This window comes from Centroberyx affinis, unplaced genomic scaffold (assembly GCF_046629955.1).
Source record: "Centroberyx affinis isolate AG114_WGS23_722 - 3 ecotype Tasmania unplaced genomic scaffold, CSIRO-AGI_Caff_v1 ptg000287l_1, whole genome shotgun sequence".
Taxonomy (NCBI): domain Eukaryota; kingdom Metazoa; phylum Chordata; class Actinopteri; order Beryciformes; family Berycidae; genus Centroberyx; species Centroberyx affinis.
This window is the reverse complement of record NW_027278966.1, coordinates 51,467-68,727: the sequence shown is the minus strand read 5'-3', so window position 1 is coordinate 68,727 and position 17,261 is coordinate 51,467. Positions and strand designations below refer to the sequence as shown.

The window sequence follows — 17,261 nt, the reverse complement described above, 5'->3', positions numbered from 1 at the left end:
TTCCAAGAAGAGAGAAAAGAGAGATAAAATGACCATAAAATTACTCCAAACAGCTTGTGCAGCATAGTCCTAATAATAATTATAAAAATAAGTGTTCTGAAGCCAAGAGTCCAATATTTACCTCATTATCTCCTAGAATTTCTGCTCCTACTTCCGAGTCGTATATACAACTTCTTGTCTGTTCAAGTACTTTTTAGTGAGAGTAGTTTTTTAATGATTATTTTTTCCCATTTTCTTTTATTAGACAGACGAAAGTGGAGAGAGTCGACCACGTTTACATGGCATGCACCTTAGACCACTGAGCCACCAGGAAGCGCCAGAATGTCACATCTTGGCATCTTGGGTATCATGTAAAATCTGACCTTCCCATTTGTATTTACCACTTTATTGGGTCGTTCAAGCGCACTCTACTCACAACAACAATACTTCTGACAGCATTTGAAGGCAACATCTGCTTGCTGTTGTGACGGTTGGCGCGGTGCAGAACAAGTGCAGAAAATCTAAGAGATAATGAGGTAAATATTGGACTTTTGGCTTCAGCACACTTGGATTATGTTGCATGAGCTGTTTGGAGTAATTTTATGGTCATGTTTTCCTGTTTTTTCTCTAAAGAACCAGGACCCAGCCACTTTAGTTCTTTTGGAGAAAGCTGATACAGAGCAGCACTACCAAACTCGCTGTGTGTTATATTGACACACAAGCTTCACCAGTGTTTTCAGATAATGGCAGAATTTTCATTTTTGGGTGAACTATTCCTTGCCCTGTGTCTTTAAAACAAATATAAATAAATAAAACAAGCACTCACTAACATTTCTATTCCCTTTCACATAAGACCACAGGCCTCACGCATCTCTCAATTTCACTCAATTCATCATAATTACAGCCTACATCAAGTCTGTAATATCCACCCCACCCTAAGTATTTGACTAAGACTCACTATCTCTCATTCTTGTCCGCCAGCAAATGGCAGTTTAAAGGAAAATGCCTAAATCAGCCATTACTCTTTCATTCATACAGCCATTTCTGGACAAATTGAAGCACTAAAGAGAATGAATTGAAAGGGCATTCATCCAATTTAGATGGGCAAGTCATGGCGGAGATACGGTACAGGGAAGACACTGTATGACTTAAGTTAATGGGTACTGCAAGGACCATCCTCACTAAGAAGTAGCAGTATCAAGATTCATTTTGAATAAAGGCCTCAGTAATAAATCCATTTCATAGATAGGAATACCCAACGGTGCATCCTAAATATCCTAGTTATAATCTGAGAGGGGAAAGTGTTTTGAAGGCCCAGTGCCGATTTACCTTGGCGCTGTCATCGCGGAGGTCAAAGGTCAGCTCCAGGTTGGTGAGGAAGTGGTCGGCGAACTCGGGATACATGTCCAGCACCTCCAGGATCTCCTCCCTCTGGATGGTGTGGAGGTCGCAGTAGCTCAGCGCCCGCACGTCCGCAATGGACTTGCCCGGCTTGGCGTACAGGTGGATCGTCTCGCCGAAGATGTCGTTCTTACCTGAGGGAGAAGAGGGTGGAGGAGGGAGGAGGAAGGTGAGAGGTGAGCAATCAATTCGAAGTAACTATCTCCTCTCAGATAATTAATCCCATAAGCCTTTCTGCGCTTATCTATTCTTGGCATTCTTATCGAGGAACAACGGGACATCTACAGTGGGGGGAAAAAGCAACCTTAGCTGCTGTTCGTTAGGTTTCTGGTCGAACATGTAATTAGACGATACAGTATGCGATGACCTATAAAGAGGCGGGCCAGCTGGCATAAAGCGCTCGAATGCAAAACAGGCTAAAGGGCAACAGAGTCATCTAAAAAAGGATTTACAGGAGGCCAGTAGGTCTGCATGGAAGTCACACTGTCCATACATTCCTTCCTCTCTTTAGTCAGAAATGACCTACATGGAATGACCACAGGGTTTACCGTGCTCCCTTTAGTCGGAATTCAGCAGAAGAGTGTGTGTGTGTGTGTGTGTGTGTGTGTGTGTGTGTGTGTGTGTGTAGGAAGAGGAGGAGGGCAGGGGTGGTAGTGAGTCTTTGTGTGGTAAAGCCAGGAATGACTCTCCACTAGCTTTTATTAAATCTTATTAAGCCTTATGAATTATGAAAATCTGCACATTCTGCTAAAGTATCTATTCAGTGTGTTGTTGATGTGTGCAGAGGAGAAAATTGATCCTTTTTCCTCGGTTTTGCAAATTGAGCCATTTGATGATAATCCATCATTTCCATTTCCTACTTACACATTCATGGTTTCGACTGGTAGCATTGAATATGCTGAAGTAATAGCAGTTTGATGATTATCCGAACAGTGGAAGCAACAGCGTGTGCATATTAGTGTGATACACGACCGTATGGAAATGGTAGTAGAGGCATGATAATGTGGAAATGGAGTAATCAGCAGTTCTGCAGCCATAGTGGAGTAAATGTGGTGAGTTGCTATGTAACATACTCCTTCAACACCCATGCTTCTTAGTCATCGTGACCCTATTGTGTCATCGTTTTTTTGCCAAACCTTATTGGCTGGGTGAAAAACAGACATGTTAAAAAAAAAAAAAAAAAAAAGGCTTAGCCTGGTGCACCTGCCTGTGGCGGCTAGGATGAGAGGGAAAGACAGAAGCATGGAGAGAGAGAGAGAGAGAGAGAGAGAGAGAGAGAGAGAGAGAGAGAGAGAGAGAGAGAGAGAGAGGTGGGGAGAGGAAGAGAAACAGGAGATGAGGAGATTTACTCTGATTACTTTTGGAGGCTGTCAATAATGCCATGCGGCTCAGTGGCTCCTATCATCAAGCACTCCATCACAGCGAGCTGACAATCAGATAGCATAATAAACCATCCTATAAAACTCTCCCTGCCTCCCTCTTGCTCTCCGAGGCTCTCTTTCCCCCCCTGTCACTTACCTTCTCTCCTGAATTCCTTGATCCGCCCCCTCTTTTTCTCTTCTTACATCTCTTTTTTTCTCTCTCTACTCCACCCACCTGCTCCTCTCTCTCTCCCTTCCCTATTTCTATTGTAATCCATCTCTATTTGCAAGCCATCATGCTCTCCTTTCTTCATTAACACATATCCTCTCTTACCCTCATCCCACCACATGTCCTCCTCCACTCGCTCCTGTCCTCTCCCTCTCATCTGAGGCCCGACGGTGAGGCGGCAGCAATCGCAATGTTCTTTGAAGTAAGTCATTAGAACATAACCAATAGAGATCTCAGCTGCCAACCCAGCCATATCGCAACAGAGCGGAGCCATCTTCGTTCAGACGGCCCACCCGCGTCTACCCTAATGGAGGTGAGCTCGGGCAAAGCTAACTAGGCTGCGTAATGACACGACTATTAAGACTTGCAACGCTGTGGCTCCTTAGAAGCGTTTTCGAGCTTCTCACTAGTTCACTCAGATGAACAACAGAATTCACTAGGCTCATTAGAAATGCTTGGCTGTCTTGGGAACATGGGTGCCACTAGGAGTGGATGTCACTAGGTTTCTACTATCAGGAGAGTGCGCACGTGTTTAAGGACGCCGTTTTTTTAATATCATGCTCACCACAGGCATAATGACAACTCCTTCCATCACAATAAAGCACAGAAAACCTCATATCACGCATGAAGAAATCATATAAGATGGCTCCACAATTCATAAGATTTTTACTGCCCCATAGCACTAAATTACCATAATATATCTGCGGGAAGTTGATAAGATTGTTGATCAGTGCCAATGACTCAATGATTACTTTGCCAGGTGCTGAGATTTCTGGCTTTCAAAACTCACGTTTCAGCCTGCACTTTGCTTTTCCCCGCTCATTGGAATTTCAAAGCACTCCCAACCCCCTCCGCCTACACACATTTTCAAGTGATGATCGATGGAGGATGGTGCCACGAGCGAGCAACTGGTGTCGCAAGGTATTTTAGCTGCAAAGGCCGAAAAGTCTCCTTATCAAGCCAAACAAGCAAATGACAAAGCTGTATTCTTATAGTATTTTGCATCATGATATATTAGCTCTTCACTAGACGTTTCTGTTGGATCTTTGCTCTAAAAAGCTGGCTTGCTCATCTCTATTGTGAAAATTCGACTTTATTGTTTGTGTCAATTACAGGCCACCATAACTCATAAGGTCAGATTACTTAATATCCCTATAAGCGCCGATGCCAACCCAGTGGATCAGATAACAAGTAATACAAAGGTCATTCCTCTCCAGAGCAGTGTACTGAATCTCCTCAATGAAACACACAAACACGGTTCATCTTGATGTGTACAGCAGACCCACCCAGGATGGCCACTACAACGTCATCCTTGAGGATCTCGATGGAGCCGCGGGAGATGAAGTAGAGCGCGGTGAGCACGTCTCCGGAGTGGACGAGCGTGTCTCCGGGCGGCGCGTGGGTGGTCTTGAACCTCATGGCCAGGGCTCGGAGGCAACCCTTGGTGGCTCCGCGAAACGCCTTGCAGCCCTGCAGGAGGTTCTGGTTGAGGTGGAGGCAGATATCCGCCTGCAGGCACTCTGGGAAACCCTTCAGGACCTGGGTGTGAAACACGAGTCAAAGCAGACAGGAACACGGTCAGACAGGACGGGGAAGGAGTGTGTTCAAAAGATGTCAGTGCTGTGATGTGCAGAAGCTTTAAAAATGTGTTGTTGGGCCAAGCGGGTCAGATTGACTGGATTTCCAGAGAATTTTGATACAATTGCCATCTGTGGTTTTTCCTTCATCTCAAAACCTATACCCTGCAGTAGAAATGGACTGCGCTGTCTATCTACAAAAAAATACTATTTACTGTTTTGCTGAGCCTCTTGGCAGCTTTAGATGAGAGACAAGACAGAACATTTAGGGATTGCACCTCCTGCAGATTAACGACACCAGAAACTCAAAACACAGATTTGATATTTGGTATAAAATATGTTTTCTCTCTTGTTTGTAAATGGTTGGACATATTTCTTGGGGAGTCTCGGAGCCTTCATGTGCTGCGATGATAAAACTACACTCTCAACCATGATAAATTATGTAACAGCAAAAAGTAAAAAAAAAAAAATATATTCAATCTTGTCTCAAAGAATGTTGGTTTATTCAAACATTCCTCAATACTCTGACCCATGTAATGTCAAAAAAACAACAAATATTCAATCTTGACTCAACCTGATCAGGTTAGTCAAGCATCACTAACCATATACAGGACTTACCTCAAAACTGAGTTAGCCTGAGAGATCATTGAAAATATAATGAAAAATATTCATGAAAGTGTTTTAGCCTTTTTAACATTTAACATTAAATTTAACATTTAACACGTTTAATATCAAAACCATGACTTTTATGAGAGGGCTTTCTAATGCATATTTATGGATTTATAATATCATACACTTACCCTTTAAAGACAAAAACACAGTGACCACTGACAAAACAACTAATGTTATTTGGACAATGTGAACTGACTGTTTTTTTTTTTAATCTCTGACACCATAACAGACACTGGAAGGCAAGGAGAGGGCTTCAAGGACACAAAAGGGACAGCTGAACAAGAAAACACATTTCTTATCCTTTGTCATCTTCACATAAAATACAATGTGCTAATGACACAAGCACAGCAGAAATGTAGTCTGAACTGGTTTTCTGGCTCTGACAGGCTTTTTTTGTTGCTTAGTAGAACAAAAACTGGTCAGTAGATTTGGAAAGGAAAGATTGAACAACATTTGGCAAGTGCAGGTGCCACCGCGGAGCATAGAGCCAAGCCTCCCACAGTGGGAGGGAAACCTGGCAGTGCCCGGCGAGGCTGTGCCCACTTCCACAGGCGTGATTCACTCTGTCTCTGGTACCTGATGAATATCATGGGGTTGTGTTTGAATACACAGATTTCATGCAAAAAACGACCTTGAGGCAGGCCACATGCAAGTCTATCGGTGATAGACAACCGTGGCCTGCAAGAAACATTCATGTTATTGACCTGCTGGACTAACCGGCATGCACTAAGTAGATACTGTAAATCCATCTATGATGAGGAATCACAAGGGCTTTTTACAGTATGGTTGTGTGTTTATGTACAGTATGATTATGTGCAGAAAGTTAGGTAACATCTGAGAAGAAACTGAGGGAGCATAGCCTCAAATAACATGCACTCATTGGACTATAATGACACAGTGATCTACTAAAACGTTTCAGAGTAATGCTATGTTTTATCTCTAATGTACACAGTATGACTAAGGGCTACAGCTCACAGCATTCCACTACTAGCATCAGACACAGCTAGATGAGGCTGGACTACTGAGGGACATTCATATCAACATTAATTCTGTGAACACATGTACCTCCTGCTCTTACCAGAGTGGTGCGGTCATTCCATTTGACATGAGGCAGACATGGAAAAGACAAATTTATATAAGTACCATGAACAGGATCATGATGAGGAAAGCCAGCGTTACTGCGCTGCTTGTGCAAATGCAGCAACTGTGGCTTTCGTTCAATTAGCGGCTATGATTAAACATTGTACAGTATAATCATGATGAAAACATTATATTATTGCAACGAGGAAGCGAGATTGTCGATGTGGTTAAGAGCAATTTTGGGGACAAGAGAGTTCAAACTCAGCGATAACAACAAACTCTGACAAATGAAAAGTACATCAGGAAAGAAAAGCGGCAGAAAAAAACAAAATTTAACTAACTTTTTTGTTTCATTTTTTGGTTATTGTGAAAAGAGGCTTCCAAATAAAGAACCCCCCCTCCCAACCAAGCACACCCTGGTACACACACACCCTCTCGTACCATGTTCATGTCAATGCCGTTGGTGTACGACCAGGCGTGTTGGAAGTACTCCTCCAGCCTCTGCCGCAGTGGGTTGGGGATCTGGTGGAAGCGGATGAATTCTTTGACCCGCAGCATCTGGAGGTGGTATCTGGCCGTACCCGAATACAACCTCTGGATGATGGCTGACACGTTCCCAAAGATACTGGCGTACATGAGAGCTGGGAGAGAAGCCATACAGGTGAACATCTACCAGTCCTGCAGTGTGCATTATTCCTGCCTTTGCAAAATTTCTGATAAAGACGCGGACCGATCATAACTATCCTGTCCAAACTACTCTGACTACAGGAGTAGTCAGAGTAGTTTGGACAGGATTAATGTTTTAACATCCTGTAAAGGCAAAAAATAAGAACTGTAGCATTCAAGTTGCTGATAAAGCCAGCCTAAAAGCTTTCATGAACTGGGTATAGGTTGAATCATAATGTGTTACATCAATCGGCTATAGAGAGTAGCAAGATGGACATTTAGTTGTATGAAATGCTAAAATGAGCATGTTTTACCACCTTTAATATACATTCTCAAAAATCTATGTTCAGTCAAATGTGCATCTATTTTCAGTCACAGAGTTGCATTATATAACAGATTTTTTATTTTTTGCACCAAAATGTCAACTCTGCACTTCAAAGGTCATGAGATGTCATGGAAATGTCAGTGTTATCAACAATGGAGGTAGTATAACTAGCACAAGTGTGAATTAACTCACACGTCACCAAATTAAGATTAGTCGGTAAATTCATCTCTGTTCAGAAAGACAGAAATGGGTCACAAAAATCAAAACAACAACCTATGTGTTACGGTTTCCTGTTTCCAATTAAATGCAACTGAAAGCATTTTGTGCTGCAAATATAAAGAGCTAGTCAGCAACTAAATGTATGCACATTACATATTTAAAATAACCTGGTAGCTGATTATTTTCAACACATTTAAAGTCACTGTAACCAGGTTTAAAATAAATAAATAAATAAATAAGAAAGCCTGCAGCGTGCAGGAGGATGATTGACGACCTGGGGCTACACCCTCCGGCTTCACAGTTTGCCTTGTCTCATGCTTGAGGCTCTAAATTTATTTTAAACAGCAAATAGCCGAGCAGTGGCACTATTAATATTGCTGAGATTTTTAAATAGTAGTATTCGCATACTCAAAAATGTCCTCCCATTATGGGGATTACTTTTGCTCAATTCCAACAAAATGAGAAATCTTGCCTACCGCGTCTTTAAGTGTTCTGAGCCTTCCCTTCTCTTACTCGCCCCTGATTATGGACCGTTTCAGACAAACAAGGTTACACTGCACTTCAAAATATGCACTCTGGCTCAGATGTCACTCACATCCGATGAGCATGACGCAGATGGAGAAGATCTTCTCAGAGTTGGTGTTGGGGGAGACGTTCCCAAAGCCCACGCTGGTCAAACTGCTGAAGGTGAAGTAGAGCGCTGTGACGTACTTATCTTTGATGGACGGGCCCGAGCTGGGGTCGCTGTAGTTGTACTTTTTTCCTGTAAATATTCCAACAGTAATACAGCATATTCTGAATTAAACAATAATGAGGTTCAACCTTTGTGTGTTTCGCATCAAAATGACTCTCAATAAGGCTCCTTAATGTATTTCCAGTGTATTTAGTTACCTTTGTTTGAGCATGCTAAAATAGCAGATTACTGACACAATGAACTACCATGATCAAACAATAACAAGGCGTCACCTATGGACACGCCCAGGTTGTCCAACCAGCCAATCTTGTGCTCCAGGTAAGGCTTCTCCACGTTGCCGATGGCGTACCAGATACAGGCCAGCCAATGGGCGATGAGGGCAAAGATACACATGAGCAGCATGAGGACAGCGGCCCCGTACTCCGAATAGCGGTCCAGCTTACGGGCGACGCGCACCAGCCGCAGGAGGCGGGCCGTCTTCAGCAGACCAATCAGAGTGGTGGTCTAGTGTGGAAAACACACACAAACAGAAATACAGCATACGAGATCCAGTCAACTATAGTCACTTGAAACTGTAAACAAGGAAACATGTCATCCCCCATGAATGATGCAGGCAACTCTGTTGATTTCACCACGTGGGGGATGACACAGATCCAGTAAAGTATGCCGCTAGACATCGTAAACAACCTTTTCCCGGCATTCGAGCAAAGTGAACAAGCTGTTTGTCTTCTTTCAGTGCCAAAGGTTAAAGGTCGGGGTCAAGAGGCAGTTCAGCTCAGGATTAGCGACTGAAAAACATATGTAGATGGGAAATGCTTAATCTTATTCACAAGCCACATGTCCTACACAGTTGCGGGAGACACAGACCGGATAGTGGATCCTTCCTGCAGGCGTAAACAGATCTCGCAGCGTCAACCCAAGTTGACTGACTAAGAGAGAGTTGATAGCGCCGTTGCCGCCCGTGGCTCTGCGAAACATGAAAGTCACTATGGAACTGACTTCTGGCAGAACAGATTGGCATGCAAATAAGCGCATGAGAGAGAGGCAGCGTGCGGTGATTCATCTATTGGCTAATCATGAAGGGCTATTGAAAGACGGTAAATGACGACGGCAAAATTAGCTCTAAAAAAGCCAAAATACCAGTGACTTTGAACCTTTGTCAAAGCCTCGCAGAGCTCACAGCCAGTCAGTGGGAAGAAAAACACAGCATCTAAGCAGACCCTCAAAATGCATGTGCACACACACACACACACACACAGACGCACACATAACCACAAAGACACAAACACAGACCCGCATGTGTACAATATACACACACCGCCTTCTGTTCTGTTTAATTTAAAGCACTTAAATCCTCCCGTCTCCATTTTCTAGCCTGACTAAATTAACACGCAGACTGAGGGAGGGGAGGTGGGGAGGTGGGGAGAGGAGAGCAGCGTACAGCCATGATACAAGTCCCGATCTATTAGTGTCGCACAATCTGTAAACACAATAAGTGAGACTTAGGGAATGCTAATAGGTCCTTCCACTCCCCATCGCGCCTGACAATTATCCTAATATCCTTGGGGGAAATCATTACCCGCCACCTCCTACAGCAATTGTGGGTCCTCATGTCTCTACTTGCTTATTTACGCCAATGCCTCGTTTACAGGTGAGAGTAAATATGACATTACTTATTCCAGGTATTAAAAGCAGGAAAGGGGGCTTGGGGATATTTTTTTGGAAGGATGATGATTTATGAGCCACAGTGTGTCTCTGTCATGGTGGTGAAGAGCGCTGTAGCTCCTTCTGATGGGTCCATTAAAGAGCCTCCGTCCTTCCAATCTCTCCCCTAAATCACTACAATCATTCACAGCTGAGCTCTCAGCCGGCACCCTTACAGTGAGAACTGAGGATGAATCATATAGAAACAGAAAAAATGATCTCATGAACGCATTTTGAGAGCTGCCTTAGGTGTAGCGTGCTGACTCTTTGCGTGACCTGCAAAGATGACGCAACACATATACTGTATGGAGGCTGTATGATGTAGCCCACACAGTGTAATGTTGATTAAAATCTGGGCTTACAGTAAGTCGGAGGGGTTTGGGGCTGAGGAGCGTAGCTAAAGCCTCCATTAGCAGCCAGCTGTATAAAACGTATCCACCAGATATCTCTCCCGCCATCTGCCCCCATGGCTTCCCCGGCTTGTCTGGCCACTTTACAACATCAAAAGTCAAACAAAGTTGTGAACCTTCTGATACTGGGGACTTAAAGGCACACCAAGATATTAAATATTCAGGCAAAAAGTTATGCAGTGTAATTTAGTATGATATTCTAGAATTGAGTGAAACAGGAGGGAGACCTCATGTGACTGAAACAGGCAGTAGTTTGATGCTGAAATAGCGTTTACATGGACAGGCATTTACAAACATAAGCTTTCTGCAGTGAGTTAAGTTTAATTTTCAGTAGAAGGTTTTAGATGCAAAGCACCTCATGTATCCAGAAAGTAACTCACTCACATACATATTCATATATACATATGACACATTGAACCAGGATCATTCATGCCAAAAACCTTACCTTAACCAAACTGTTTTATAGGTACCTAAACCTAACCTTAACCTATGTTGTTTTAGTTGCCTTACCTTAACCCTAACCTTAACTGTAGTGATGAGGCTGGCCATGTGTGGATATTGTACAAAATCAAATACATAGGTATAGTACGAATCAAATGTGTAGACATAGTACGATCAAGAGTGCATAACTTTCCGTAAACTATCATACATCAACATTGTATGAGAACATGCTGAAATATTACTGACTCATCCTTTACTGGCCCAATCCAGTGCTAAATATGGCATAAATAGCACAATAATGCCATAGATAGAACATCACAAGATAGGGTTTAAGTAATAACAATATAAAATTGTATTAATCCATCTAGGGAACCCAGCTGCTGTCAATACCACACATCACAACTTTTCATATTCCTGCTGCACACTGTAGGTGCACAGTTCCACAACATCTGTTGGCTTGTTCATCAGACGCGGAAAGACAACAAACAGATTGTACACACCTAAAATCACTCGAACATTATCTTCTGAGTGAGTAGTTGTACGAGGCTTTACAAAACAACTCTGTGTGTCTATTCTCGCCGGGCTCACAGTTAGCAGCAGGGCAGAAGTGAGTTTGAGGGGGCTGCTTGTTACACTGAATCTGCCTCCTCTTTCTTCTTTGTTTAGCACAGCCGTTGCTGCAGGTAGTGCAGCATAATCGAGTCGGAGTGCAATTCTGCACACAGTCTGCTTCGACCAAAGGCAAAACAATGCATATTTTACTCTCTGCTGATGAGACAAAGAGAAAGTTTGAATGTGAGGAGAAAATTTGAATAAAGCTCGGTTCATTTGCATGAAAATGCATAAGGAAAATCCAGCATAAAAGAGAATTTGTGCATGTGTTTCTTTTGTTCATTAATATACATGTGAACAAAACAACTCTCTCCCAAGGTTAGGATCCAATCAATACCAATCTTTGATATTATCAAGAGATACTTTCTGAAAAGGCTTAATTGACAACAAATGGGAGCCTGACATCAAACTCAGAGAATGTTTGCATTGTTAATTTATTACTATGCACCAAATGAGTGCAGGACATAATGCGGGGAGGGATCTTTCAAAAGCGTAAACCAATGGGAGAGAAACACAGTTCTATTTGATAAGAAGGGCGGAGGGATTGTTCCAAAATCTCTGATGGTTTTATGGGTTGGAAGTAAAAGTAATGACATTTTGATATATTAAAAAAATACATTTTCTTTTTAAATTTTTTGGCAGAAATTGTCACATAGGTGTATGGTATCAAAAAGTCATTTCTCATTTCAGTTTGACTTTAAAAGCTTTCGGTTTCACTTGTTCATGTACACAAGTCTAGACTAACCTGCCCAAGACCCAAGGAACATATTTGAATTCTGGTTTAGGGTGGATTTTTACATTAAACCTCCATAATTTGCAATTACCTCAGAGGGGGGCCAGTCAGATTCGAACAGTGTGTACAAGTGAATGTGGACACATAGTAGGCAAATAATCTCTTATCATAACAAGACATTGACATGAAAATGATTAGGAGCTCAAATGACTTTAGGTAAATTCAGCACCACAACATTTCTTTTTGCTTGCCAGCCAACAGTGCTGAAATTCTACATTGACTAAAAAATTTAAAGAATCTCCCTGGGGAGGTTTCAACCTGCCATGTTTCTAGTGACATCAGCAAAACCATACATACATATTGTCGAAGATGGTTTCCAGGCAACAAAGGTGCACGAGATAATGTCTAAAAATAGTCCCTGTCTCTGCACAAAAAGAGCTAAAATAATGCACCCAAAAGACAAGAGCTAAAACCGTACCTGGCTCTGTCATTTCAACTTCCTTTACACACGGACTGAAATGATGAGAGGAGGAGCCAAAAATAAAACATTTTGTCACTTTACGAAGTTCTGCTCATCCTGATGCTGATGTGCTTTGGACACATGCTGTAACAAGAACACACATTCTGTCGCTGCACCGCTCATCTGGTTGCATGACGAGGACATACATCGTGCCGTGGCGTCGCTCAGCTGTCTGCTCTTTTTTCTCCACCTGCCACTCACTGCCAGCCTCTCGCCCTGGGCTCCCTCACAGGACCACACACCTAATGGTAAATAATGACTGCAAACCAACAGACTTACATTGGGGCCTCGCCCTCAACACACACACTCGTCTGTCATTTTTGGCAAAAGCTGTTTTTTTTTCTAGGGGGATGTTACATCATGCATCCTGGCATCTGGCGTTTTGGTAGATCGGTTGCTCCTTCTCTCGTTTTGGTTCAACCGTTCTTAATTTAAAGAGAAAATCGAGCAACTAGGTGTCAGACCTGGATAAAACAGTATTTGCTACGTAATTCATTCATTACTCATAAATTAACTAATTCGTTTTTGCTAACTTGCACCAGAAAGTTTAGACAATCAGATGGAAGTATTTGAAAGTCGATTTAGTGTATTTTAGTGTTCTGTGATTGACAACTTGCCTGACACGTTAAAACAAACGTAAACGATTATTTGCAAACACTGTTTGACCCAGGACTGTTTGCAGAAGCTCAGCACACAAGTAAGCATTCCAGCGTACTTTTGTTCTGAGTTTCTGTGTCCTTTGTTGCTCACTTCTCCTTGCACTCTCTAAACCCCTCTCTCCGAGCATTAGATAACTTGGTAAGCCATCTCCCTCAGACGTATGAGAACAAAATAGTTTCTCGCAGGCAGAGTGGTTAGGGAGGCTGAGACCTTTTAACTGATTTGGATTGCCCGAGGCCTTCCAGTCTGGCTGTGATGAAGAGAGAGAGGAGGGAAACAGATGTGACAACCCAGCGTCAGTTTGGGTTAGTAAGTCTAAACACTCAAGGAAACAGCGCAGGAAAACTACTGCTGGAGCTGCGGCCTCACGTCATGACACAGGAGTAACCGAGGAGGCATTGATTCTCTGCAGCTTTGTTGTGTAACAATGTGTACCAACAATTGAGATGGACATTTTCATTTATATCAGGTAGCCTAAACGTGTTCTGGAAGCAGAAATAATCTCATTGGTTGAGTTAAACCTCGCTGGGCAGAGCCAAAGAACCACAGATTTTAGACTAAAGCCCTGTGAAAAAGGCAAAGGGTAACAGAGGAGGTAGCTATGAAATCTGGCACTCTTAATTGGTATTAACTGGAAAAATAAAATCAAGCCATATGAAGTTATCTAGGTTAGCTAGTTAGCCTTGCTGGCCTTCCAAGTTCAAACTAGCCATACTAGCCTACAGCTATCTACGGAAGCTAGTTAGCTAGCTGATCATGATCATGGTCATGAATGAAGGAAAAAGGAAGTCATTATCGTTTATAGATTTTATTTTTTTTGGCATTTTATGCTTTATTTGAGAGATATAGTGAGAGAGAGACAGGAAGGTATGGGAGAGAGAGTGAGGGGAGGGCATGCAGCGAAGGACCACGGGCTGGATTCGGACCACGGGCTGGATTCGAACCCGGGTCGCTGCGGGAAGGACTGAGCCTTATGGTACTCGCCCTACTCGGTGAGCCACCAGGGCGCCCCCATTATCTTTTATATTGTTTGTTTATTTTGATCACAGTTTGTTCTTTAACATTGAAGTTTACCAGTTAACTAACTTGCACTCCAAAAAAACGGTGGTTCTTTGGCTCCGCCCACTGAGGTTTATCTCAACCAATGAGATTATTTCTGCCTCTGAGAAATGTTTGTATAACTAAAACTCTAATCTGCTAAATGGGGGTATGATATATAAACCTGTCAAAATTGATTGACTGATTGATTGATTGATTGATTGATTCTGAGATGTGACATTTACTGTATCATTATACCCAGTTGTGGTTGGTTGATAATATTGACCGTTTAACTGAATAATTGATTCCCCCATCTTACCTCATCAGATCCTGAGCCGAAGATGAGCAGGTCGAAGGGGATGGCGGCCACCATGTCGATGAGGAACCAGCCTTTAAAGTAGTGGATGGCAATCTTGGCCGGGTGGCTGACCACCTCCTCATTGACATTGACGTAGGTGGTCCTGAAGTTGATGAGGATGTCCACGATGAACATGATGTCCACTATCAGGTCGACCACGTTGAGCGGCGAGCAGGAGTAGCCGCACTCGCGCCTCCTCTGCTCCTCGATGTCATTGAGGAGGAAGGCGGCGGAGTAGGGCGTGAAGATGGCTGTGTAGATGACCAGCAGCAGGATCAGCCAGTCCCATACAGCTTTGAAGGGGCTGTAGTGGAGGATGGTCCACTTGTCAATGCGCGGAGTCTGGAGCTTGTACTCAGGCAGCACATCCGCTCCCAGAGAAAGAACCTGGAGAGGAAGACAGAGAATAAATCAATTTACTACAATGAAGTAAAGTCGAAGAAAAAGAGGATTCATTTTACTGGCGCTAGTTCAATTTGCCATTTGCACTGCTCTCAACCACCCAAAACATGACATATTGAAGTAAGCAGTGCAAAACATGGTGTTTGCTACAGGATCATGTTTAGAGAGCTAAGTGCCTTGGTTGACGGTGCAATGTTGGTGTTGTTCGGGAAGCGAAACTGTGCCGAGATTCTCTGTCTACATAAAAGACCTCCTCTTAGATTGAATAGTACACAAACAGGAATTTCCATTTAGATGATGTTAGCATGTTGAATAGCAAGGCGACCTTAAAAATACTCCATGGTTCAAGAAAATGGGGTTAATATGGTATTCACTAGAAGGAAAAGTGCTCATTAGCATATCATTGCCTTTAAGTTCTATTGGACATTAGTAAATGGAATTAAATTATGGTATATGACTAAAGATTAGGCTTAGTAAAGGTCATGTTTGTTAAACTGTGATGAGTAATCTTGCTGAAGGGGCTGAACAGTATTAGGATTGTACAGTATGTGCAATCCTCTGCTAACTAAGTGAAAACCTGAAAACAAGTAGATTACTGAAGGCATAAGTTTCCTACTCCCCAAAAGAAATCATTCATGCAATAAGTGAAGGATGAAACAAAATGAAAAAACTGCTTCTAGCATAATCATTTGAATTCTAACTATGCATAAAACATTTCTTGCACATAGCCCACACTAGCAGACTCTTTCAGACCAGTGATCTTGTCTCATAACCTTGAGAAAATCCTTAGATTATAGCTCCTGTTGTGGGAATACTGAAACTTTGTAGGATGATCAGCTGTGTGACAAAAATATCTGGGAAGTCGTGCAGAATTTGGCTTAGAAAAATTGGAACATAAAACAGTTGCAGGTAAAAAAAACCCCACAGTGTGGACCTAGGGAAAACTCACACAGTGTTTTGCATCAACGATAGTGGCATAATCCATTCCTGCCATCCTGGGTGTCATCATCACTATCCATGTTATTCCAGTTACCATATATACCCGGATAACTTTTAACATCAATATTACAGCAGAGTAATGGACCATTTCGGATGAGCGTCTCAATGACACAGAGGTAATTATAGCGCGGGCGGCCGCTACATCCATTCATTTGAGTGTCTAACACTTCAGTAGCCGTGAATTTTCAGGTTGTGGCTCTTTCACTACTGATTATCGTAGCTCCAAGGTGAAAGGCGCGGGGAGAGGGATAGGTAAAATGCATAAACCTCAAGGGCAGAGAGGCAATTACTATGTGGTCCTGTGTCAGCGAGCGAGAGTATGAAAGCGAGGAGAAGAGCCTTAAATGAAGGCTCTATTTTGACATCCATCACCAATTGCATGCCCCCTTATCTCTGCCCTGGTCACCTGCACAACCCCTGTGATTGAGAGGAGAGCATGGAGGGATAGAGGGATGATATATAGGCAGAGGAGGCCACAGGGAGGCAAGAATGAAGGAACAGCAGGACGAAAAGGCTGAAGTGTTAATAATTGAATCGGTTATTAGGAACTCCTGCCCTCTGTGTGATGGCGGGTCAAACACTGTGACCCTCCGATATGGGATAACCTTTTAAATCGATCAGAAGCCAAAGGACAGACAGAGAGAAAGTGTTCTATTATTCATCAGGCTGGCTACGCCATTAAAAGCGGGTGTTTCAAGCAATTATTTCATTATGGTTGCATCCTAATGTGTAATCTGTGACTTTCACAGATTTCAGATTTCTGAAATGGATTGCTGGTAGAGGCGAGCGTGAAAGTGGTAACAGACACTGAAACACGCATATGAACATGAACAAACGAGCAGACAAACCTACACATACCTAGGTTTCCGTTTGGGATTAATAAAGCAAATCTCCTCTCATCTTATCTCATTAGGTTATACATGCACAAATACAGAGTCTCACAGTTCCACTTCCATGCATCACACAGTCTATGATCAATAATGATGATACAAACAAGATGGTAACCCTGCACTAGACCAACAGCTCTCGGCATGCATGGATACATTACCCCAAGGCCTGCTAGGAAGCCTGGGAGGAGTCAGTTGGTTGGCAGAATGACAGTTCTGGCTTAACGTGTTGTAGCCAATCTGTTTCTAAATAAAAGATCCCATCTTAATTATTTAACACACCTACTGTAGTTA

The 17,261-nt window shown here is 42.7% G+C and overlaps 1 protein-coding gene across 1 annotated transcript in view; it reads right to left on the bottom strand.

Annotated features, from left to right (window-relative positions):
- LOC139640323 (voltage-gated inwardly rectifying potassium channel KCNH7-like) overlaps window positions 1-17,261 on the bottom strand; it is a 68,186-nt gene that overhangs the window by 9,967 nt on the left and 40,958 nt on the right. Inside the window, exons 7-12 of the mRNA XM_071514515.1 lie at window positions 14,641-15,066; window positions 8,476-8,707; window positions 8,105-8,272; window positions 6,741-6,940; window positions 4,257-4,509; window positions 1,309-1,514 (exon numbers count right to left, since the gene is read on the bottom strand). Of these exons, the coding sequence (XP_071370616.1) occupies window positions 1,309-1,514; window positions 4,257-4,509; window positions 6,741-6,940; window positions 8,105-8,272; window positions 8,476-8,707; window positions 14,641-15,066 (1,485 nt within the window). The remainder of the gene's footprint in view (window positions 1-1,308; window positions 1,515-4,256; window positions 4,510-6,740; window positions 6,941-8,104; window positions 8,273-8,475; window positions 8,708-14,640; window positions 15,067-17,261) is intronic.